Source organism: Eubalaena glacialis, chromosome 10 (assembly GCF_028564815.1).
Source record: "Eubalaena glacialis isolate mEubGla1 chromosome 10, mEubGla1.1.hap2.+ XY, whole genome shotgun sequence".
Taxonomy (NCBI): Eukaryota; Metazoa; Chordata; class Mammalia; order Artiodactyla; family Balaenidae; genus Eubalaena; species Eubalaena glacialis.
Genome location: NC_083725.1, coordinates 119,093,510 through 119,116,320, shown reverse-complemented (window position 1 = coordinate 119,116,320; position 22,811 = coordinate 119,093,510). Strand labels below are relative to the sequence as shown.

The window sequence follows — 22,811 nt, the reverse complement described above, 5'->3', positions numbered from 1 at the left end:
TTTACTCTCCGGCCATTCATGGAAACGTGAGCCGGGCTCCGACTCAGTGCAGCAGCAAACCCACTGCTTTGGACTGCTGTCCCCCCCCCACCCCGGCCCTATGGCCACGACCCTCCCGGCTCCTTAGGGGTGTGGTGTGAGGGGCGAAGGCTCGCTCCAAGGCCACAGATGAGGCAGAATCAGGGACCCTGGGGGCCAGAAGGGACTTCACAGGGCCAGTGAGTTCAGGGGGCTTAAAATCTTTTAAAATCATAAACGAAGTCTAGGAGGGAGGACATCTGTTTGCTGAGTCTTTGCTGATTGTCTGGGTCGTCCAGATAGGAAGGAGACTAAAGTGTCAAAACACAGGGCGATGACCTCTGTACTGGAGCTGGGCTTAGACGTCCCTCCTGGTGGAACAGCGAGCGTGCCTGGACCCTCTCTAAGCCTGGGGTCGGCAGGTCACATCATGGACCCCAGAGCACAAATGTAAACCAGGTGAAATCACCGATATCTGAGCGTGTTTGAATTGTGAAAATGGCAATTTCATCCGGTTCAACCTGAGAGGCTGCACCGTGTAAAGCCGGATTCCAGGCTTCTCGGGGGGCAGGGGTGGATGGTGGAGAATCAGTGGGCCTGGAATCATCAGCGGGTGGGGGCCACACCATGGGGCCCAGCACGGGCCAAGGAGCCCCTGGCTGGGGATGCAATGGCCTCAGGGGCGTTTTCAACAAGGGCGACCCAATGCCAAGGGCAAGAGAAGGTTTTGGAAGGAGTGATGAAGCCCCTGCATTTTTGCAAGATTATATTTGGGCTACAAAAGCCCAACCCAAAGATCTTGCTGGTGTGCAAACCTTATTTTGGTAAAATGACAGATAACATCCCTAACACACAATTCAATCTTGTTTATTCTAGGAACCAGCACAGAACTAGCACAGGTGCTGTTGTAACTAAAATTGTGTTCAATAGGAGATAAAATGAATATATTCTGTAATTTTCCATCTCATTTCAAGATAAAATCCCAATAAAGACTTTCTTGTTTTCACCCTGAAAATTGGGTCCCGGATTAAGTTGATTCCCTTTAAGATACGATGAGCATCGTCCTTGCTGGTGAGGGCCAGCTCTGGCCAAGGCGTGCATGGGGCTCTGAGCTCTGCCTGCTAGATCCCCCCACTCCTGGACAGACGGGCACCCACATCTGCTTAAATGCCTCTGGTGACAGGGAGCTCACCACTCCGCAAGGATGTCGGTTCCACTTTCGACACCTTTGACTATTCGAAAGTTATTCCTTATGCTGATGTTAAATGACCCACAACCCCAAGCCCCTCTTCCACATGGATGAGGAGCCCCCTAGCGACTCGGGGTTAAAAAGCCCAGGCTGCTCTCGGCCCTGACCCGACAGGCAGGTGACACGATGCTCTTCCTTCATTGGTGGGAGGGGGCTCCCTCCTTCCTTTACTCTTCTGTGAATGTTAAATGACTAAATGATACACTCTGTAGGAAGGCACTGCTGAGCAACTAATATTAGCTGGTCTGGCTCTGTGCTCTGGGGCCACGCAGACATCCGGGGAGGGGCAGGGGTGCTGAGGACCGTCAGAGGGAATGTATCTTGTGGACCTCCTGGAGCAGCACACCGGGGAGATACTCAGACATCCGAGACACGAGCTCTTTCCCAAATGTTCTCTGCGGCCCACACATCTCAGGAGTTGGGAGTTCGGGGTGGGGTGGAGAGGGGCCTGGAGGTCCTGCATCCTCACCTCCCGCCCCATCTCTGACTCTCTCCCCAGGGCAGGTGCAGTGAGCAGCCCAGGACCCCACTTTGCCAGCTCTGCCTCTGGCTTCCGGGGAGCAGGATCCTTTCCCCAAGCCCAGTATGTCCTCCAACCCCAGTGCCCGGGGCACTCACCGATGTCCTTGGCTCTGACAGCCACCGGCCTTCGGAGCTCGGTGATGAACTTTTTGGCGTCCAGGCGGATCTCAATGATGTTGTTAAGCAGCGCAAAGAGCGGGGCCAGCGGGAAGGACGCAACGAACAGGGTGACAAAGCCGAACTGGATGACTGCAGAGAGGAGGAGGCGGTGGTCAGCATGCACTGTCCCTGTTCCGGGATGGCAGGACCCCCGCCCCACGCACCCGGGTCGGACGGGGCCCTGCTTCGCGTGTGTAAGAGGGGATCTCGGACACGCCCAGGCCAGGAGGGAGCTGTGGGCAAGGTTCCAAGTTTTGCTCTGGACCTGAGTCTTGCCTCTTGAATAAAGGGCATGTACTCACTTATCATATGTCTGATCTTAAAAAACCTCCAATAATGGGAAAAAGGTGCCCGTGAGCACCAAGGCCCAGCCTCAGTCACCCTGTGTGCGGGCTGGGACGGTGCCCTAGTGCTTCCCAGGACCTGGGGGGCCCGTGAGCATCACTGCGTCTCCAACAGCGCCCAGCGTCCCCCTCCATCGGGCCTCGGGGAGCCGGTCGGGGACCACCGCCCACTGTCCGGACAATCTCGCCCCTCTGCCGCACTCCCTTGCTTTTCCTTGTTCTCCTCATCATGGACCGGCGGGGCAGGTCGGGGAAAGGGTGCCGAATGGAAGCGAGTGGGGGAAGCTGGCCCAGGAACCGTACAGCCGGACCCTGCCCAAGGGCGCTTGGTGCCAGGCGGGAAACAAGGAAGCCGGCAGAATGTCGCCCCGGGCCCGGCGGGCTGAGCGTGACCATTGTTAGCGCGGCGGGGTGCGGGTGGAGGCTCCGTGTGATGCCTCATCCCAGAGCCACGTCCCTGGCCCCTCACGTGCCCCACGGGGGCTCTGCGGGATGCTTCTGTGGATGCTGGCCTAGCCTGAAGGCTCTGGAGATGGTGGAGGGGATGGAGGCCACTGGATAAGCTCGGCGTCGGGGCCAGGGGGCTGCTGAGTTCCCCGACTCCCGAGTGACACTGCCTCCTCTTGCAGGGACAGCAGGGGGGAGGGCAGCTGGAGGTGCGGGTGGGTCATGCTCACTGGGCCTTTTCTTCCACCTACCCCATCCCAGCCTGAGTCGGCCTGGAGGAGACTGCCAGGCACGGGGTGGCTGCTCCTTGGGTGGGCAGGAGGGGCCTGCCCCAGGAATTTCATTTCACTAAACCCCAGAGGACCCAGGACTCTCCAGCCACCATAAAAATTAAAATCTGGAGACTTCCCTGGTGGCGCAGTGGTTAAGAATCCGCCTGCCAATGCAGGGGACACGGGTTTGACCCCTGGTCCGGGAAGATCCCACATGCCGCGGAGCAGCTAAGCCCATGCGCCACAACTACTAAGCCCACGCGCTGCAACTACTGAAGTCCGCACGTCTAGAGCCGGTGTTCCACAAGAGAAGCCTCCGCTTGCCGCAACTAGAGAAAGCCTGCGTGCAGCAACGAAGACCCAACGCAGCCAAAAAATAATAATAAAATTAAAAAAAAATTAAAATCTGGGGAAACGACCGACTGCAGTCTCTCAGCGGATGATCATAGGCTGCTGTTCTCGGTGTCCATCCTCCCACGGGGTCAGGCAGTGGAGACCCTACTCCCAGGCCCCACGATGAGTATAAACAGCCGGGCAGAGGGCAGGCGTGGGGAGGCGGCACCCACAGGGCAGGGAGCTGCCCGCCTGCCTCCGGTTCAGCCTGGATTTGATTCCGGGACAAAACAGAGGATGTCACCCCAACACCACACTGTCTCCTTGTTTTAAGTCTCAGGGTGTTATGGCACCGTCGTCCGGGAAGCTGGGAGTGACTTACTGGGACCAACTCTGCCAACAGGGATAGGGCAGGGAAGTGCCCGCGGTACAATTAAACAGAACTGCTCCTGCAACCCAAGGCCACCCCACCCTTGACCAGCTCACCCTGCAGACCAGTCCCTGGATGGTTCGCCCAGGTGCCTGTTAAAACGCAGAGTCCTGGGTCCCACTCCACGCAGACCAGGATTGGGCCTGGGAACCAGCATTAAAAAATTTTTGGGGGCCTTCCCTGGTGGCGCAGTGGTTGAGAATCTGCCTGCCAATGCAGGGGACACGGGTTCGAGCCCTGGTCTGGGAAGATCCCACATGCCGCGGAGCAACTGGGCCCGTGAGCCACAATTACTGAGCCTGTGTGTCTGGAGCCTGTGCTTCGCAACAAGAGAGGCCGCGATAGTGAGAGGCCCGCGCACCGCGATGAAGAGTGGCCCCCACTTGCTGCAACTAGAGAAAGCCCTCGCACAGAAACGAAGACCCAACACAGTCATAAATAAATAAATAAATAAAAATTTAAAAAAAAATTTTTTTTTTGGCTGCACAGCGAGGCTTGAGGGACCTTAGTTCCCCGGCCAGGGATCAAACCCGGGGCCCCGGCTGTGGAAGCCTGGAGTCTTAACCACTGGACCGCCAGGGAAGTCCTCCAGCATTTAAGATAAGCTGTCCATGGTGGTCAGGGGGCATGACACTCTGGGACCCCTCTGCGTGAGTCTCAGCCTTCACTCATCCATTCATTCAGGGAGCACGTATTGAGAACCCACTGTATAGCTGGACCTGTTCTAGGTGCCCGGGGTACAGCAGTGAAGAAGAAAAAAGACCTGCTTTCATGGAGCTTTGATTCTACAGGAGAGACAGATGGGGGAGGAATGAGAAAGGAGTGGGGACTAAAGATATCAGCTGTGGTGAGAGCCAGAAGGCAGGGGGAGGGGCTGCCCCTTGTAAACGCTGCGGTTGGGAAGACCCCTCTGGTGGGGGACATTCTGAGCAGAGCCCTGGAGGAAGGGAGAGAGGGAGTGACGCTCATACCAGGGGAAAGCATTCCGGGCAGGGCACAGCCAGTGCAAAGGCCCCATGGCAGGAGTGACCTCTATGAGTTTGGGTAACGGCAAGGAGGCCAGTGTGGCCCAAGTGGAGGGAGAGGTCGGAGGTGGGGTCAGGGAGGCTCCAGGTGGCTGCCGTGCAGGTCACACCTGGTCTGTCCCCTCTCTCCCTCGCCCCACTCCTGGGAGTCATGTGCCGCCTCTGGGCATCCTCCCATCCAGCGACACAGCTGCAGGTGACACGGCTGAGTCCGGGGTGTGTCCCGCTCCGTGCAGGGACCGCAGCGAGCCCCAGGTGGCCAGCTGGCCCTTTTCCGTCCTGCCCCGTCTCCCAGGACAGGATTCTCCCGTCACTCACTCATCTCCATGTACTCCGGGGTGAGGCCCGCGAAGGGCTCCAGTGTGTAATCCACCTCGTACCGCTGCTTCTTCTTCACGTACTCGTCGTGGTCAGAGGGGCTCTGGTGCTTCAGCCTCAGATAACGGATGAACTTCTTCATTTTCCTGAAAGACACACGACGTCACCTCGGTTAGGTTTCCAGGAAGGTGGGCTTGGGGGTCTGGCCCCTCCAAGTTGTTTTTCCAATTCTCTGGGCCATCAAGTGTTCTAAATCCTGAACTAACATCTTTGCGATGACCCCTCTGTGGATGATTTCCTTTGCCGTTTTCCCCAGGTGCAGGGGGCAAGCGTCACTGCTTTGTTTGTGACATAAGGAAACGGAGGCCAGGGAGGGCCCCTCAGGTGTCAGGGGTCTGGCTGGGCCCAAGCAGACTTGGCTGCCTTGGACCATGGAGGCTGGCACGTGGGTTTGGGGCCGCCTATGGGTACCCTGCATCCTCAGCCAGTTGGGAACAGGGGTCATCCTGGCCTCGTCCCTGTCCTCGGCCACGGGGGTGGCTACTGCCCATCTTCCTCCTGGGTCCTCACCACCTCCCCGTTTCCGGTGCCCCCACCCTGGTCCAGGCCCCGCACCACCGGTCACCCAGACTACTGCAAGAGTCTCCCGAGCAGCCCAAGGCCCTGATCTCCCCCTTGCTCCGCTGTGACCTGAAGCTGGTGCTACTCACGGGATGCCAATCTCAAACAGGTTGTTCTGGATCAGCTGCTTCCCCAGCATGATGATGCTCAGCTGGATGCAGAGTTCCATCAGGCATCCCCCTGGGGCGCACTGCGGCACGGAGAACAGGGGCGTCAGCCCCGACCCCCGCCCGGCCTATCGGGAGAGGCGACCCCAGCCCCCAGCGAGGGGAGGTCGGCCCCCGTGCTGAGGGTTGAGTTGCGTCCTCCACATCCCAACCCCCGGAACCTTGGAATGGAACCTTATTTGGAAATAGGGTCTTTGCCGATGTGACCGAGTTAAGATGAGGTCACGCTGGCATAGCGTGAACCCTGCTCCAATGGCTGGTGTCCTGATAAGAGGAGGAAACACACAGGCGCACTGAGGGGAGGAGGCCCCGTGAAGACGAGGCAGAGATTGGAGAGGCCCGTCAATTAGCAGGGGGACGCCAAGGATTGCCCGCGGCCGCCAGAGCTGGGAGAGAGGCCTGGAGGGACCCTCCCTAGAACCTTCGGAGCGAGCGTAGCCCTGCTGACACCTTGATTTTGGACTTCTGGCCTCTGGACCCATAAGAGAATAAATCTCTGCTGTTTTGAGCCACCTGGTCTGTGGTATCTTGTTACAGCAGCTCCCGGAAGCTAGTACAACCTGGCCGACAGGCTCTCGGGGCTGGAACAAGGCTCAGAGAGCAGAGCACACTGCCAGGGAGTAGGCAGCGGTGGGGCTGGATCTCAGGGCTCCTCCTCCCCCAGGGCCACGCAGGCTTGGGCCGTGCAGCTGGGAAGCCGCGGGGTGAGGAAGCCGGCCACCCCTCGGAGGCCTAATGCCCTGTCCTTCGTGGGCTTGTACTGGGGGCCGGGCAGGCCGTCAGAAGCTTAACTTGTCCAAGTGAAGGGAACTCAAGGGACACTGGGTGACACTCTGGGGCACAGCTCACTCCTCTCTGAGTCCTGAGCAAAACTTTATATACCATTAGCAAAAAATTTATCTGGGACAGCCATCATCTCATTAAAAAAAAAAAAAAAATACGTCCTCTGCTTTATTCTACTCCACAAAGGCATTTCCCCAACTTCTCCAACCATTAAAGAGCTTGACAGGGTGTCATCTATGTAAATGATGTGTTATATAGCGGGGGAGCACATCGTGGGCTTTTTGCAAACATCCCTTACTGCGGATGAAGCCTATGTCTTGGGATGTTCAGGGGCCGGCATTCAGGTGGTTGAACTTCTAGACTGTGTCCCAGGCAGCCAGATCACCCTGTACCTGATGCCCACCCCAATCCTCCCTACCCTGTTTCACAGAATCTTTATCAAGAAGACCCTGATAAAAAAGAGCCTTCTTTTCCGATAAGCTGAATTATTCTGGAAGTTGGAAATTTGGACTGGTTTCCCTGAGACCTGAAGCCTGGCTTGGTCTGACAGAGCTGACAGAGCAAGTCTGGGGGCCAGGACTCAGTGGCAGAAGGCAGCTGGACGACTCACCAGACCTGGAGTGGCCGGAATCGCTGAGCAGAAGCCAAAGGTCACCAGCATTGTGCTTGGCGAGGAGAAAGGTGGGCATTTCAATGTTAAAGTAAAAGAAGTGTAGCTGAGTCCTGTTTTTTCCTCACTAATTCATCTTAACCAAAGAGAAAAACATTCAAGGTCTTACAGAAAAAGAAAAAAAAAAAAAGCGGGTGTAACTTTTTGGCTTCCATGACCCTGAAGAGACATTCTCCTTTTAGGGTAATCCTATATGGACAGGCCACAGAAGATCGAAGCCCCATCCCTGCAGCTGGAGAACAGAGCAGGGGTCTTTCGGGGTAGGGAACTGTCAGGTTTGCTGCGCGGACAGAACCAAGAAAGCAGAGCAGCGCGTACGATCTCGTTACCTCTTCCATCCGGAAAGAACGGAAAATGTACACGTAGTCGCCTGGGCGTCCGACAAACCTGCAACAATTGGGGCTCATTTAGAGAGGGGAGAGCGGGCTCGGGGAGACCCCCAGGTGGGGACTGGGCCGTGTCATGATTCCCCAGGTCAGAGCCTCCGGAGTCTCACAGGCTTTTCCCTCCGCCCATTTCACCAACTAAGAATCAGCCACAGGGGTTTTCTGTTGGTTGAACGTTCATGTGATTCCCAAACCAACAGGTGGGTAAGAAAACATAGCTTCAACAGGAAACCGAGAGGCTGAAGGGCAGATGGAGGGGAGGGAGCCCAGGAGGGGAAGAAGGCACAGCAACCTAAGGGCAGAGGGTGCCCCCCGCCGTGGCAGGGTCACGGAACCACGCTGGGGACCGCGGACCGGCTGGGGTGCGGGTGGTCCCTGAGGCCGCCTCTCAGCCTCCTGTGGGATGTGGGAGTAGGGGGCCTCTGAGAGCCTGCTCCGATGTGGGTGCTCTCAGGGGGGCCTGGGCACCTTGGCCCAGCTCCAGGGCCCCAGGGTGGAGCGGCACTTATAAATCACATGATGCCGAGGAAGGTGACTTCGGGAGGGGTTCTGGGATCAGCCCTGCCAGCCCCTAGGCGGAGGGGTGGTGGGGAGTCTTGGCGGGTGGGCCACAGGCCCCGATAAACCCAGGACGGCTCCAGAGGGTCAGGGCATGAGGTTCACCCCCCCACCAGCCTGGAACACCAGCGGCTGCCCTTCCTACATCTTCTCCTGCAGCCCTCATCCCCCCCACTGTGGGAGCCCCTGGAGCTTGCTGCCTGGGGTCCCTGCTTCCCAGGGTCCTGTTCCCTGGGGTCCTCAATGTCTAGGGTCCCTGCTTCCCGGGTCCCTGCTGCTTGGGGTCCCTGTTCCCTGGGGTCCCTGCTTCCCGGGGTCCTTATTCCCTGGGGTCCCCGATGTCTAGGGTTCCTGCTTCCCAGGGGACCCTGCTCCCTGGGGGCCCAGCAGGAGCCAGGCCTCGCCCCAAACTCGGCGGCAGTGGGAGCCACACTGACTGCTCTGCCCTGGGCCCAGGTGCCTCCCACCTGAAGAGAGATGAGGGAGGGGAGCCTTCTACTGGACTGGGGAAAAGCAGTGCGTTTCAGTCACTGAAGAAGCCCCTACCGGCCTTTGAAGAACGCCACGTAAAAGATGGGGGTGTAGGAATTCACGAACTTCAGCAGGAAAGCCTTGAAGATCAGCCTCTCCTCGAAGCTCTTCTCAGTCTTTGGAACCTCTAGAAGGAGTGAGACACACGCTGCTGCACCACTGCCCCGGGCCAGGCTGACCACTTCCCTCAGCTGTCACAGCAGTGAGGCTCAGAGAGGGTGAGTGACCAGCCCAAGGCCCCACAGCCAGAGGGAGGCGACCTGGGGCCGCCTGGCTCCAGGGCTTGGCCGGGGCACTCACCGATCTTGGTGAGCCACCTGGCTATGCAGCCGTACACCTCGTCCAGGAGGATGATGACCACCAGGTTGATGATGACCGCCGTGGCCGTGACAGTGACCCGGATGTTGGACCGCACGGAGGGGGAGGAGTTCATGGCTAAGGCGGCGGCCGTAGAGATTCTGTAGATGATGACGCCGAGGACAATGGCGAAGGTCACTGCGATCTGCGGAGGGGGGAGGGGACTCTTGGCTGGGTCCCCCTGGGCCCATCGGACCACCTCCTCTGGCTCCCTGGGCCCAGCTGTCCCCCCACCCAGGAGCACTTCCGCTTCAAAACAAAGATGGGTGTTTCTTGTCACCCACCAAATGCCACGGGCTTTATGGGTGCTAACTTCACAGATGAAGGAGTGGCTAGATTCTGTTTTATAGAAGAGGAGACAGAGAGGCTGGGTCACCAGGCCAGGTCACCCAGCGCATGAACTGGGATTCCCCAGGGGGGTCTACCAAGCTTGGGATGCAAGGTTTTGCTGCTCGCTATGGGGCATCGTGACATCTTGCCCACTGTCCCCGGCAGGACTTAGGGTCGCTGCAACCCCAGTAGCTGCCTGGCTCGTGCGATGGCAGGCTGACTACAGGGGGGGCTTCCCCCCAACCTGGATGACCCTGAGTGGAAGCAGTGACGTTCTCGATGCTATTGCAGGAGGTGGGTGGGGCGTGGGGCGGTCTGGTCCCACCGGGCGACGCTGCAGGCCTGGCTGGGACAGACGGATGGGGTCCCTTCTCCCAACCTCGCCAGGAGCCTCCCACACACTTCGGCTTGTCCCTGGGAACGAGACTGTCATCTTGCCCAAACCACTGTGGGACCAGAACATTCCCTAAAACTTGGACTGGCGGTTGCTTGAGAGAGCGGGCTAGGCGAGGATGACAGGTCTGTTCCGCGTGGAGCTGTCTGTCTGCCTGGGCTCCTCTTCCTAGCCCTCCAAGGCCCTGACTCACCCTGGAAGACCTTGTCCTCACTCTGTCCTGCCCTAAGCGTGAGGATGCCGGCAAATCCCAGTCCTGAGGGGACACTGAATGGAGGGCAGCTGTGCAGGGCTGTCACCCGAGCCCAACTACACTGCACCCTCTGTATGTCCAGGGTCCCCGCCATGTCACTCCCACTGAGGCTGTGCACGGCGGCCCACCCCTGCCAGAACGGCCCCTCGAGGCTCCCAGGACAGCCCTGGAGGGGCACTGAGCCATGCTGTGTGCCTCTGGTTGCAGCTCGGAAGGGCTGTGGCTGCTTCACCCCAGAGGGAGGCCACAGCAACGGGCATCTCCCAGGAGGTTCTTATTGTAAATTTCGGGCCAGTAACTCTGTAGCTGTCCACATCTGCGGGCAACTGAACGGTGGCCACACACGCCCGGGGAACGTCCTGATGAAGGGGGGGTTCCTGTGGTGAGGTGTGGGTACCTCTCCCCGCCAGCTCCCAGCTCCCGGAATGCGGGCTTTCCTGGGAAAATCCCTCGCTCTTGCCAAGAGGCCCCCTCCCAGGGGAAGGCACCACCCTGGGCTCTGGGACGTCCCTCCTGCCTGTGTGTGGAAGTGCAGACGGGGCGCCAGGCCTGCAGGGTGACTCAGCAAGGTGCCCGCTTTCCCTGTCAGAGGGCCGGTGCACCCCCATGACAAGCTCTATAGCTGTGTCCCCTCCTGGGTGCAATGCCCCCTCTGGAAGGAAAGGGCTGTGAGGGCCAGGGTTTGGCCATTGTGTTCATACCAGCATCTCCAGGGCCAGGAGCATGGGGGCACCTTGTAGGTGCTCGACTGCTATTTGTTCGGAGAATGAAGCTCCCGAGTGCAGGGCAAAACTGATTCATCTGTGATGGGGTCCCCGGTACCTCAAGGGCCAGCTAGTTCCCTACCCACTGTCCCACCTTTGCGGCAGTGACAATGTGCCCATTTCCCCGCCTCTCTGCAGACAGGGGTGGCCAGATGCAAGCAGAGGTGTGGGCAGGCCTTCTGGGAAAGCACATTCAAAGAGGGCCTGCCTCCGCTGGCCTCTGTCTCCTTCCCCTTCCTCCTGCCCGGAAAGTGGAGGTGATATTGGAGGTGGAGCAGCCATGTTGTGACCAAGAGGGACACAGGCACAGGACAGGTGCGCAGAAGGCCAGAGAAACCTGATGGAGGTGCCAGGCCAGCCTTCCACTGCCCACCACCTTGATCCTTATTACGAGAGAAACTCAAAACCCCCTGAAGACTATTCAAGGAAGTGACACATAACATGAGGGCTCTTGTCCGAACTTGCCGTGGCGCAGAAGGGCCCACAGCCTCCCATCTCCTGTCACCCCCTCGCTGGACCTTCTGTGCTGACATTGCTTCTTCTCTGCCAGGAGGGGCTGAACCTTGGTGCCTGAGTCCCCCCCTTTCCCGCACCCTGTCCCCCGTCGGGTGAGCCCTGGGGATGCTCCGGGCAGGGACCACATCATCCTAGGTTACCCCGCCAGCACTCCTGTGCATTTGGGGGGTGTGCTCCAGGACCCTCAAAACACGGCTGGGCCCACTGCCACCCAGTCATCCTGACAGCCCAACGGCCCTCCCCCCACCCCCCAGTGGCTCCCAACCCGTGGTCTCAGGGGTCCCCACCACGGACTTCTTTACATCAGAGAGGTCCTTCTTGCCGTGTGAGAGAGCGTGAGGGGAAGCGGAGTCCTCCCTCTGCTTCAAACTATTCAGCTTAGGGGGCCTCAGATGCCACCCCCAGTGGAAAACCAAGGCAAGCCCACCTGTGTGTCTCCAAGTTCATACGGAAGGGCGGGGGCGTCTCAGGGCAAGAGACCTGCCTGTCTGCCTGGCCTCCGGCCTGGGGAGGGGGTGAGACCTCTGACCTCTGTTTCCTCATCAGCAGGAGGGGGAAAGGCAGGTGTGAGGCCCTCAGGCCACTGGGCACAGCCCAGTCCTTGGTCCACAGCGGCCACGCGGATGACCTTGATAGCAAGGTCATCGCTACAGTGACCACAGGTGGCCCTGACCCATTGTGGGGGGAATGAAAGCACGGCCAGCACGGGCCTGAGGCCTTCCAGGGATGCAGCCCAATTAACTGGGGATTAAAATCCCCTAATAGAGCCGGCCACGGTGTTGGCAATTTATTCAAATCAGCAGCGTCCGGATGAGCCTGGCGTCACAGGCCCTCCATCACCTGAGTGGCATCGTCCTGATTTTTGTCCTGTGTGTTCTTCACTGACTGGTTTTCTTTAAAAGCCCTCTGTTTTGTCTTAAATAATACCTGTGAACTCCTGGGTTTGAATGACTAGTTACTTATATGTGTCACTCTCAGAACGAAAGATGTGTGTCAGGGACCAAAGGAAACCGCCGCACGGGCCCCAGGGCTTGGGAAGCCCCCTGGGGGTCACTGCACAACCCTGGCCCCTCCCCAGTTTAGGGGGCTGGTGGAATCCCCCCACCACCCTGCCCAGCCTGGGATGAACACAACTGCCACGAGGACGGCTGGCCCCATCCAGGTGAACACCGCACACCTTGGTACACCTCCCTCCTTTACCTCCCAGAGCTCACCATGAAGATGATGGAGACCAAATTGGTGAAGTAGGCTGGGAACCGGTCTTTCCAGGTCAGCTTCACCTTGTCCGTCTACAACACGAACAGGGCTGGGTCAGCGGTGGGGACCATCCCAGTGGAAAGATGTGTGTGTGTGTATGGGCGTGAACAACTTGGACAACAGAAACACGGTTAAAAAAAAATGATGATGAACGAATGCAAACATCTGGCATCCGGGACCTTATCCCCAGTGAAATGATGCTACGAAATGATAGAAATGATAGTTGTCTAAAAAAGTGAGTCCTCTGTGTACGGGGTGTGATGGTGCCAGAGGCTTTTCTAAATTAGATGATCAGACCCCCGTCTGGGAGAAGCCTGGACTCCTTTTCTTGGCTGAAGGTCTCATTTCCAAGGCCAGAAGATCTAAGCTGTTTTCCTTCGCCACCCAGACCATAATAGTAATTTTCCTTTGCAGAGCAAGTTGAAACAAGCCACCAGCACTCTAAGTTCAAACGCTGCCCGCCACGTAGCAACGGCGGAGAGCGGGCACACGTGGTCCAAAGGCTCTGGCACAGGGACAGCAGGGTCTGGAGGGACCTGAAGTGGACGCTTGTTGCTAACCTGGGATGTTTCAAGAATGGGGTGGATTTTTAACGGGAAAAATGCATGGACGAGGTCAAAGAATGGTGGCAGGCATGACACCCGAGGCCACGCGTTCCAGGGCAGGTGGCATGCATGTTAATGAGACCAGGGACCGCTGGCAGGCAGCTGTGACAGGCACGTTTCACCAGCTCCAGAGACAGCCGAGCTCCCCCCATGAACCCACCATAGCCATGCACAGACATCTCAACACACGTCACAGCCCGGGGGTGCCGAAGGAAGGCAAAGGAATGTGGATGTGAATGTTAAAAGGATGATACAGCAGTCAGAGTCGGTTGAGGAAAACACAGTGGACTTTGGTCATCTGCAAACACTCAAGACTCGCAACGGCCCGACGTGACATGTACCAATTTCACCCCCGCCATGGCTGTCTTAACCCTCTGCCTCCATTTGTTTGTTGGCTCCTCCGGAAGGTGCCGGCGCTTCTGGGGCGGGTGGAGGGAACAAGAGAGCACCGTGGGGTGAGACCGCCACCCAGGCCCCCATCGGCCCCCTGGGCAGCCAGCGCATCCCTGGCTGTGCCGGCTGCTGGGGCTGATTCAGGCTCTGGGCATCTTAAACCCATCAGAGATGGCAGAGACCCACATTCTAAAAGAAAGGCTGCCACAAAGGTAATGGAAATGAAAACTCCAGCCTGGAAGCTCGGTGGGCTCCATGGGGCCCCTCTCACCAGACGGTGGCCGTAATTCGGACGGTGCATCTTATGCAAAGGCGAGGATGACTCTGAGCATTTTACGCCAACGTGAAGGAAGCCACGCTCAGAATCCTAACACGCCAATGAAGGGGTGGATCTTTTCTTTCCTAAACAAATTTGGTGCCATAGCTGGGGGAAAAATTAAAACCACAAAGTTGGGAGCCAGGGAAACGGAGGAGAAAATCAAGGGAGGGTGTGGCCCCGCGGAGGCATTCAGGGCCTGGCGTCACCATCAGAGGCGGGCAGAAATGAACCCCGACCTTTGTCTCTCTTGTGATCAAAGAGCTTGGGTCAAAGCCAAGAAGCAGATTGACCGGGAATCTGGTGTGGCTGCCCAGGCCCAGCGCTCGGGCTTGGTCGAGCCCCTGGCTTAAGTGGATGTGACGTGGGCCACTGAGCCCTTTTTTCCTTAGGAAGGAGTGAAATCCCATCCACGTTCACGCTACGAGGGGCCACTGTAAAGCCGTGGGCGAGGATGCCGCACTGCACGAGGGTCGTGGTGGCTCACCGTGGGGGCCTGGGGGTTTCAGAGCAGCGGCGATCACGCCTCCCCCTTTAGGAGAGGGGACGCAGCCCAGGGTGGGGGCTGTTGGAGCCCTTGGTTCAAGGCCACAGGGCGGCTGCTCTGAAGGCAATGTGCACGGGACATGCAGGCGTTCTGATGTGTTAAGTTAAACGGACGGTCTCCTCATTTGGGGTGAGGACTCACGCTTTTGTGCTTATTTTCTCTGCACCCGCGGTCCCTCTCAGGCTCTGAGTGCAGGGAAGTGCACCCGCTTTCTGGCTGCAGGAGGACTGAGCTGGGCGTTTGCTCTGTTACGAGAACTGGGGCCCGAGAGGGGGTTTTGCTGCACCCACTTTGCCCCCCCAGAGGGGACTTTTGGTAATTGGGACCCCCGGCCACTCTGTACCAGCAAACTCTGTCCATGGGACACAATGAGAAGAAAAGATCAATGCAGGGGTTTGCTCTGGTCACTCCCAGTGGCCGAGGGTGCAGATGTGACCCAGAACACCAGGATCTGGGAAGAGTGTCCACAATTGCTCCCCATCCCTTCAAGACCTGACTTTCCAGCCTCAGTGAGAGGTTGACAAGGGCCCGGGGGCTCTGTGCTTGTCCCATGTCATATAAAAAGGCTCCGTTAAAAAAATAACCAAGCACCCCCAGAGGTCTGTGAGAATTCAGGCTGCAAACATGACTGCCAGTTTGAATGAGAGGTTTTGGGGAAAAAGAAAGGCATTTGTTATAAAAACGGTGATGGCTTCAGGAACATCACAAAAACACTTCTCTCTCTCATTCTCACGGTCTGTGAGTGAGACACGGAACTGGCCAGCTGCCCAGGGACCCTGCTGGGGCAAACCCTTCCAACCATCATTCAATGTAGAACTGGAGGGCTGGACATAATGACCACCCAGAGCAAAAAAGCTGCAAAGCTACTCGGTTCTTGATGTTGAAATGTGGGCTGAAGTTTGAGATCACCCTCAGGATAGATCAAGAAGGCAGATCTCTACTCTAGCAGGTTTGATACATCGGCCCCTTGCTTGTTTTATAAATAAAGTTTTATTGGAACACAGCCAGACCCATTTGTTTACCTGTTGTCTATGGCTGTTTTTATCCTACAATGGCAGAGTTGAGTCACTATGACAGAGGCCTGCAGGGTCTAAAATATTTACTATCTGGCCCTGTCTGGGGGCCGGTCCCCCAACTACACAGTGTTTGCTGATCCCTGGTCTGAAATGTTGATGAATGTAGAATGTTTTACTGCTGGGAAAGCCAACTGGCAGCGGCCACCGTACCTCTTTGTTTTTGGATTCTTTCCTAAGAGACTTCTCCAAAACTCTGGCTTCGTATTCAGCTCTGGGATGGTCCTGTGAAAGAAACCAAGTCAGCGGGGAGCCTTCGTTAATTTTGTGAGTTTGAGACCCTCGATGGGAGCACGCATGGCAAAATCAGCCCAGACATTCCCTTGGACCCCCTTTGGGGCCAGTTCCTAGCTGGCTGTTTGTACCATTTCCAATTTAGAACTCATTGTATGCAGTTCATCCAGGATTCTCCACCTTGTGGGGAACCCTAGCCCACTGGGAAGGCCACAGAATCGGGCTCTGTGTCCTGCAGGCAGGTCAGTCTGCACCAGGTTGCAGCCCATCCTGCAGGCCACTCACTCTGAACACCCAGCCACGAACTGGCCCCTGAGAATATCCTGTCTGGAGCCGTGGGGGTCAGAAGAGATGGCAGTAAGTGTCAGCAAGCGGGGGCAGACCAGAGGCACCAGACCTCGGGGGAGCCCAGAGCAGATCAGCGAAGGGCACTGGAACAGAAGAACAGGGGTTAAGAGAGACCCAAGAGGTGGGGGAGGAAACGGAGACCCCTGCCCGCCACGGAAGAGCTGCAGGGAACCGCTCAGCAGAAACAGACAGATCAGGTGTGCGAGAAGGTCCCTCTCCCAGGGAGACAGGCTACCGGAAGACAGAGGAGTGACAAAAAATTCCAAACCTTGACAGCCTCCTTCCGGGAACCAGAAACGTAAAACAAAAACAAAAAGATTTCATTACTTGTGTTGTTTTTTTAAGAAACAGGCTACGTCTGCTAAAGATGATATTCTTAAGAACCTGGATGAAGGTAGTTGGACGTGGGTGGATAAGGAGGGCTCACTAAAGGCTGATGCTACTTTAGGGTGACCGTGTGTGTTGCTGCCTCTGCAGGTCACATGCTCTAGGTAATCCCCGAGGGAGTGCTGGGCTGAACTGTCTTAGACTCAGGGGAGGAACACACAGGCCAGATGCCCGGGTACAGGCTTCTTTCTGCTCTGAGAGCGGACACCTGGGTCCCGTCGTGGAGACGCTGCCCCTTCGTCTCGGGTGATTAACCCCAGAAGAGGCCCTGGCCAGCCGTGGGGGGCTCGCTTTCGGGGACTCATTCAGGGCCCTTGGGGGCCCGTGCCCAGTGGCTCTGATCGCCACCCCACCATCTAGGGTCTGAGCCATCAGGGTGAAGAGTTCACGGGACGGGTCCCCAAGGGGTCGAACTGCCCCAACCCCAGGGACATCATGAAAAGGGATGTTCTAAGTCTACTTCCAAAATAACAAGACAACTCTGCTTTTTGTTCTATTTGAATCTTTAGAACACCCTCTGGCAGACAGCTGACCCAGGGCCCGTCATAGGGGATGGAGTTCCATGCCTGTCTCTGCCCCTAAGGAGCCGCGTATCTCTCCCTGCATCAGCCTCAGTCCCGCCATTTGTGAAACGGGACGATGAGACCCACTGGGGAAGAGGTTGAACCCAGAGGTGGGAGACGGGTTAAGGGACACCCACTGGTGCCAGGCCCTGCTTGAAGTGCTTTATATCTGCTGACCCAGGGAGACCCCCTCAAACCCTACTCCTCCATCCCTGTTTGAGAGGGGAGGGCACTGAGGCACAGAAAGGTTAAGCAACTTGCCCCAGGTCACACAGCGAGGGTGGTGCAAGGACAGCCTGGTCCCAGAGGCCGTCTCGTCTCCACTAAGCTGGTGCCTCTTCCAGCAAACTAGCGCCCTTGTCTGTTGACAATACTTTCAGCACAGAGCCTGCACAGGGGATTCTCAGCTACACATTTGGCTAAAAAGTGATCCAGTCTTGGAGGGAGTGCATGTGTGGGGAAGTATAATAATAGGGATGTTTAAAAAGATGATGGAAGAGATTTTCACATTACAGTGAAAATGGATGAGCAGTTTCTCTTTAAAAAAACTGAGCAAAAGATTTCATAGCATGAAGCTGTGGTCATTGTGGCCACACCTAATGGCTCTGCTATTTGGGAGACCTTGTTCCTTTTTATTCCCACTCGTACCATGGGGATTCTGGCTGGAGCTGGCCATTCAGGATGGGGCAGTGGCAAAGTTTCTCCTGAGCAAGCCCGGGGAGGGGGGTCCACTCGCCATCGCAGTTGGCCATTCGATCCCGAATGCCCCTCTCTTTGGTGCACGAAGATGCCCAGTACGTGGCTTCCCTCTATTAGTGAAGGATCTGCCCCACTTCTCAGCCACGTCCGACTGCAGGCCAAGAGCTGGCTCTGAGGATCGTGGGTTTGGCACCTGGGGCAAAGCCTCACGGCTGCTTCTGGGGACTTGGCCTCGTGGGTGGTGGTGATCCCCTCCCCAGACCCACGGTGCTGCCCCCAGACAGGATGAGATCAGCATGGTGAGCCTTGGCCTGAGTCCCCGACCACGCTGCTGGGTGGTGCGTCCATGTGAGCATGGAGATCAAAAACACTAGAACAGACATCATACGGTTGCCCTGGCAACTGCGGGGGATTCAAACATCAGGGAGGTGAACTGAGAAGCAGGCAGGGAGCAGCCTCGCCTGGGCTTTAGGACCTAGGGCTTCCACGTGAGTCTCCCAGAAGGAGCAGGGTGGGGGCCTGGGGGGACACGGGGGAGGGCACGGGGGGCGCAGTTGCCAAGCCCACTCACCTCCTCCTCCTCGAAGCCTGTGAGGTCCCAGCGGTAATTGAGCCGCATCTGTTTCCGCTTCCAGTGCTCCATGAAGGTGGCGGCTGCAGGGGGGGAGGAAAACCAGGAAGTTAGGGGCTCAGAAGCCCCACGACATCAGATGCCATGAAAGCATTCTCCTCTTCTGCACCATTTGGTAAGTGAGGGCAACAAGTGCTGGACCAAGAACTTCACATGAATTAAACTGTTCAGCTCTCCCACTGACCCCGCGAGGCAGGGATGATCTATCGCTCATTTAAAAAAAAAAAAACTTATTTATTTATTTATTTGGTCTATTTATTTATCTGGGTCTTAGTTGCAGCAGGCGGGCTCCTTAGTTACAGCACGTGGGCTCCTTAGTTGCGGCTCACCGGCTCCTTAGTTGTGGCATACGAACTCTTGGTTGCAGCCTGCCTGTGGGATCTAGTTCCCTGACCAGGGATCGAACCCGGGCCCCCTACACTGGGAGCGCAGAGTCTTATCCACTGCACCACCAGGGAAGTCCCTATTGCTTACTTTACAGTTGAAAAAACTGAGGCACAGGGAAACCGAGTCCCAGCCAAGGTATTCTGCCAGCCGGTGAGGGGCTGCGCAGGCTGGTCCCAGAGCTTGTGCTCTTAACCACCTTGCTCCATTGATCTTGGGGGCCCCAAGTCACAGGTGGGGTCAGAAAGAGTGAAAGGGGAGCCAAGGCCACTCACTCAAGCTTCAAACCCCTGCAGGTGGCCTGACTTTTGAGCTGCACTCTTAGCTGCTACATCCTGCTTTGTATTCCCAACAGACTAAGCATAGTTCAAATGCCATCTCCTCCAGGAAGCCTCCGATCATCCCCCTCAGTGTCAGGAAAGAAACCAACTCCTCTTGGGACCTCTCCTGCTCATGCTGTTCATGCCACCTTCAATTATGTTCTCTGTCCCATGTCTCGTGGCCCTTCTGGGGTGTGGGGCAGGGATGGGGCCTTGTCATCTGGGTCCCCCACAGAGAGCCCAGGGTAGGGCACAAACAGGTGCCTCAAGAGAGCTCACTGAATGAATGAATGGCTTTTATGAGTAGACACTTGCAAATGGAGATACCAGTGACTGAAACATTTATCATTAATTCTTCCCACCCATAAGGGAAAATCAGCAGAGGCTGAGGGTTGGAGTAGTGATAAGGGTGGCCATAAAGTTAACCAGACCTCCGGATTCTTGAGCTGCTATGTGCCAGGCACTGTTCAAAGAGCTATCACATGAAGTATTAATCTCATTTAAACCTCATAGTAATCATAGGAGGGAGGTGCTATAATTTTCCTCATTTTACAGATGAGAAAACTGAGGCTTGGCAGAATTAAATGGCTTATCTGATAAGTGGTAGTGTCAAGATGGACATTCAATGAGGACTTTAGTGCAAATTCTCCAATGTCCTCCTTCGCCAGGAAAGAATACAGGCGTTGGACCTGGCAAGAGATGGGTCTGAATCTGACTCACCTTCTGGTTCAGAGAACATGCCCGCCTCCCCATTAAGGTGAGGTGAGAACAGGGCCTCTGGGCTTGCACATATCCGCGCATAATGGGTATCTGCCCATCAAGTATTAGCTACTGTACCAACCAGGACCAACCAGGTCCAGCCAGGAAACAGGAACCTCTTAGGTCTTTCGGACTGGGGTAATTTAATCCTGGGACTTGGCCACATAGACAATGGAAGAGCTGAGAAGACAAGCAGCGGATGGTGAGACCACCCAGAGATTAGTTGCTGCCTATCTAGGGGTGGCGGGACAACGGGAGGTGGTATCCCCAAAGCCAGAAACTGGAGCTGCCCAGAAGCTAGGATCATGGAGGAAGGGCTTTCTGGAGGGAGGTAGAGCCAGGGAGAAGGCAAAACCCTTGCCAGAGGTGCCCCAGGAAGCAGAGGAAGAGGAGGAGAAATACCCTGACTTCTCCCTTCCTCCCGCCTTCTGATCCCCCATCAGGGCTTCCCATTGGCTGAGCCTTCCAGGAAATGGGACAGCAAGGGAGCCTGGGAAATGTAGTTCCCTGTGATACAAATGTACTCTCAGCAGACACACATGGCTGGTGGGGCAGGCCCATCTGCAGCCTGCACTGCCTCCTGAGAAGGAAGGTGTGAGGATGTTTCCTTCTGTCTCTTTCAACATGTCCCTGGGTCACTGTAGTGGAGGCCCTTGGTTGGGGCCCATTCCCACACCGCCACCAGTTCTGGAAGGCCTGTCTCTCCTTCACTGTGTTCTGACAGCTGTCTCTCTCCCGCCTCCTCTGCCTGCCCATGGCAAGGCCTCCTTTGAGACCTTGGGCTGAGGGGGGGAGGAGGGCTGGCTCCATGCACAGCAGGGGAGCTGGCCTGTTTACCTTCCCTTTCTCAGCCTCCCCATGTCTCCCCATTCCTAGGCTCACCGACCCACACCTCTACCTCCTGGACCTCCCCCTCCCTCCACTCACCAGCCTGCAGTGTGATAACTGTTACCTTTTAATGAGGACTCAGCCTGCCCCAGGCTCTGTGCTAGTGATTTAGCGACACCAGTTACACGAACGCTCAAAACAACGCCATGCAGTAGGAGTGATTTCCACTCACTCTTTTACAAATGAGGGCAGAGACTCAGAGGATTACATGCTCTGCCCAAGGTCAACTTCAGGTTAACAGCAGGAGTGGGATTTGAACCGAATTCTATTTGACCCCAGAGTCTACACTTAACCACCATACTTGACCGACCTTCTGCACAGATATTTGATTTTCTTTACGGGAATAACAACTATAGTCGTAATAAGTCTGATGATTACAGCAAAACTTGTATTGCCATTTTATGGATGAGGAAATGGAGGCACAGAGAGGTTAAGTAATTTGTCCAAGGTCACACGGCTAGGCAGCTGGTATTTAAACCCAGGCATTCTTGCTGTAGAATTTTACTGTTAAATGTCTTAAGATAGATACAAGGGCCCTCTCCCAGGGGTATCTGTAGGTTGACCAGGACCGAGACTGGACCTGAGGTCACACCTTGGAGGCCAAGGAGTGGAGATGGTACATAGACAAGGCTTGTTGTGCTCGGCTATGTTTAAGAAATGCAGGCATTTTATACAAAATCATGAGTTTCCTGCTTCTCCTTTAAAAATCAGAAACTCTGGCACCAGGAGGCTGGAGCCGAGGAGTGACAATCCATTTGTCAAGGTTTGGGCATGCCTTCTCTGCTGGGCCACAGACCCCACCATGCCCTATGGCCTGGGCTCTCTGGCTCCGAGTTTGCCACGCCTTTGCTCTGCAGCAAAGGGGCGGAGCTGTGACGTTCAGGCTTGGCCAGTAGGACGGGCGATGGGAAGGCTAATGCTGAGTTGGGGGCAGTCCTGAGGTCTCAGCTCAGAATCAGGCATCGTGAGCAGCGTGAAAACCCACCTGCTACTGGACTGGGCAGAGGCAGGAAGAAAACCGAGGGCCCCTCCTTTGCAGCTGTGCTACTGCAGCCCTCCCTCCCTATACCAGCCATGTGGACAGCAGCGGGTCCTGGCAGGTTCCCATCCCTTCCCTTCAGGGTACCCAATAATGGTTCTCTTGGCTGACGTGCCAACTACATCACACAGACGTAACGCGGTGTCTACCTGGTGTCAGGTGCTGGGTATGCTTGGGGCATCTCCTTTCATCCCACCCGCAAGCCCTCAGCGCAGAGATAATGCACTCCTTCACACCGATGGGTAAACTGAGACCCTGAGGAGTCAGGTGACTGGTTAATATACAGCAGAAACCTGGATCCAGGACTTCTGACCCCAAGATCGACTGGGGTTAGGGGTGTGGCTTCCCACCCACATGAGGACAAGCTGTGGGCCAAACCCGGTCCAGGGTACAAAAGACATGAAGAGATGGCCTTGACCCCAGCAGCCATACAAGGGGGCCAAGGAGATAAGACCATCCCCCCAAAATCCAGAGCCCAGAGGGCAGTGCAGCAGAAATCGCAGGTAGTGAAGAGGGAACCCAGGCCAGGGTGCAAGCAGGTGTTTGAACTTCTCCCTTCACACATTTGTTTTAATGACAATGTGTTACACAAACACATTCTTGTAGAGGAGCCCAGAGGCAGCAGGTGAGCGATGGACCCTGGGTCTACCATGGCTCGAAGCAGGTATGAGCTTGGGCATGGGTCCGCCCCCCCCACCTGCCTGCCAGCCTCAGTCTCCACGTGTGTACAATGGGCTTGATAACAGTGCCCACTGTGGGGCCTACAGTGAGGCGTCCATAAGCCGATGCGCAGTGGAACCCAGGGCAGGGCCCACCCGTGGCAAGGGACTCAACAGAGGAGCGGTCCCATGACCCGGCTCACCTGAAGGATCTCCACTGCTTCTCATTAAGTGGCTGACAATAGAACAAAACATATGGTTG

The 22,811-nt window shown here is 56.5% G+C and overlaps 1 protein-coding gene across 1 annotated transcript in view; it reads right to left on the bottom strand.

The window, feature by feature from the left end:
- Positions 1–22,811, bottom strand: part of ANO1 (anoctamin 1) — a 163,760-nt gene that overhangs the window by 14,265 nt on the left and 126,684 nt on the right. The window contains exons 14-24 of the mRNA XM_061202221.1: positions 18,441–18,523; positions 16,489–16,500; positions 15,792–15,863; positions 13,651–13,728; positions 12,662–12,736; positions 9,134–9,335; positions 8,849–8,960; positions 7,688–7,745; positions 5,828–5,928; positions 5,118–5,263; positions 1,886–2,038 (exon numbers count right to left, since the gene is read on the bottom strand). Coding sequence (XP_061058204.1) covers positions 1,886–2,038; positions 5,118–5,263; positions 5,828–5,928; positions 7,688–7,745; positions 8,849–8,960; positions 9,134–9,335; positions 12,662–12,736; positions 13,651–13,728; positions 15,792–15,863; positions 16,489–16,500; positions 18,441–18,523 — 1,092 coding nt within the window. The remainder of the gene's footprint in view (positions 1–1,885; positions 2,039–5,117; positions 5,264–5,827; positions 5,929–7,687; positions 7,746–8,848; positions 8,961–9,133; positions 9,336–12,661; positions 12,737–13,650; positions 13,729–15,791; positions 15,864–16,488; positions 16,501–18,440; positions 18,524–22,811) is intronic.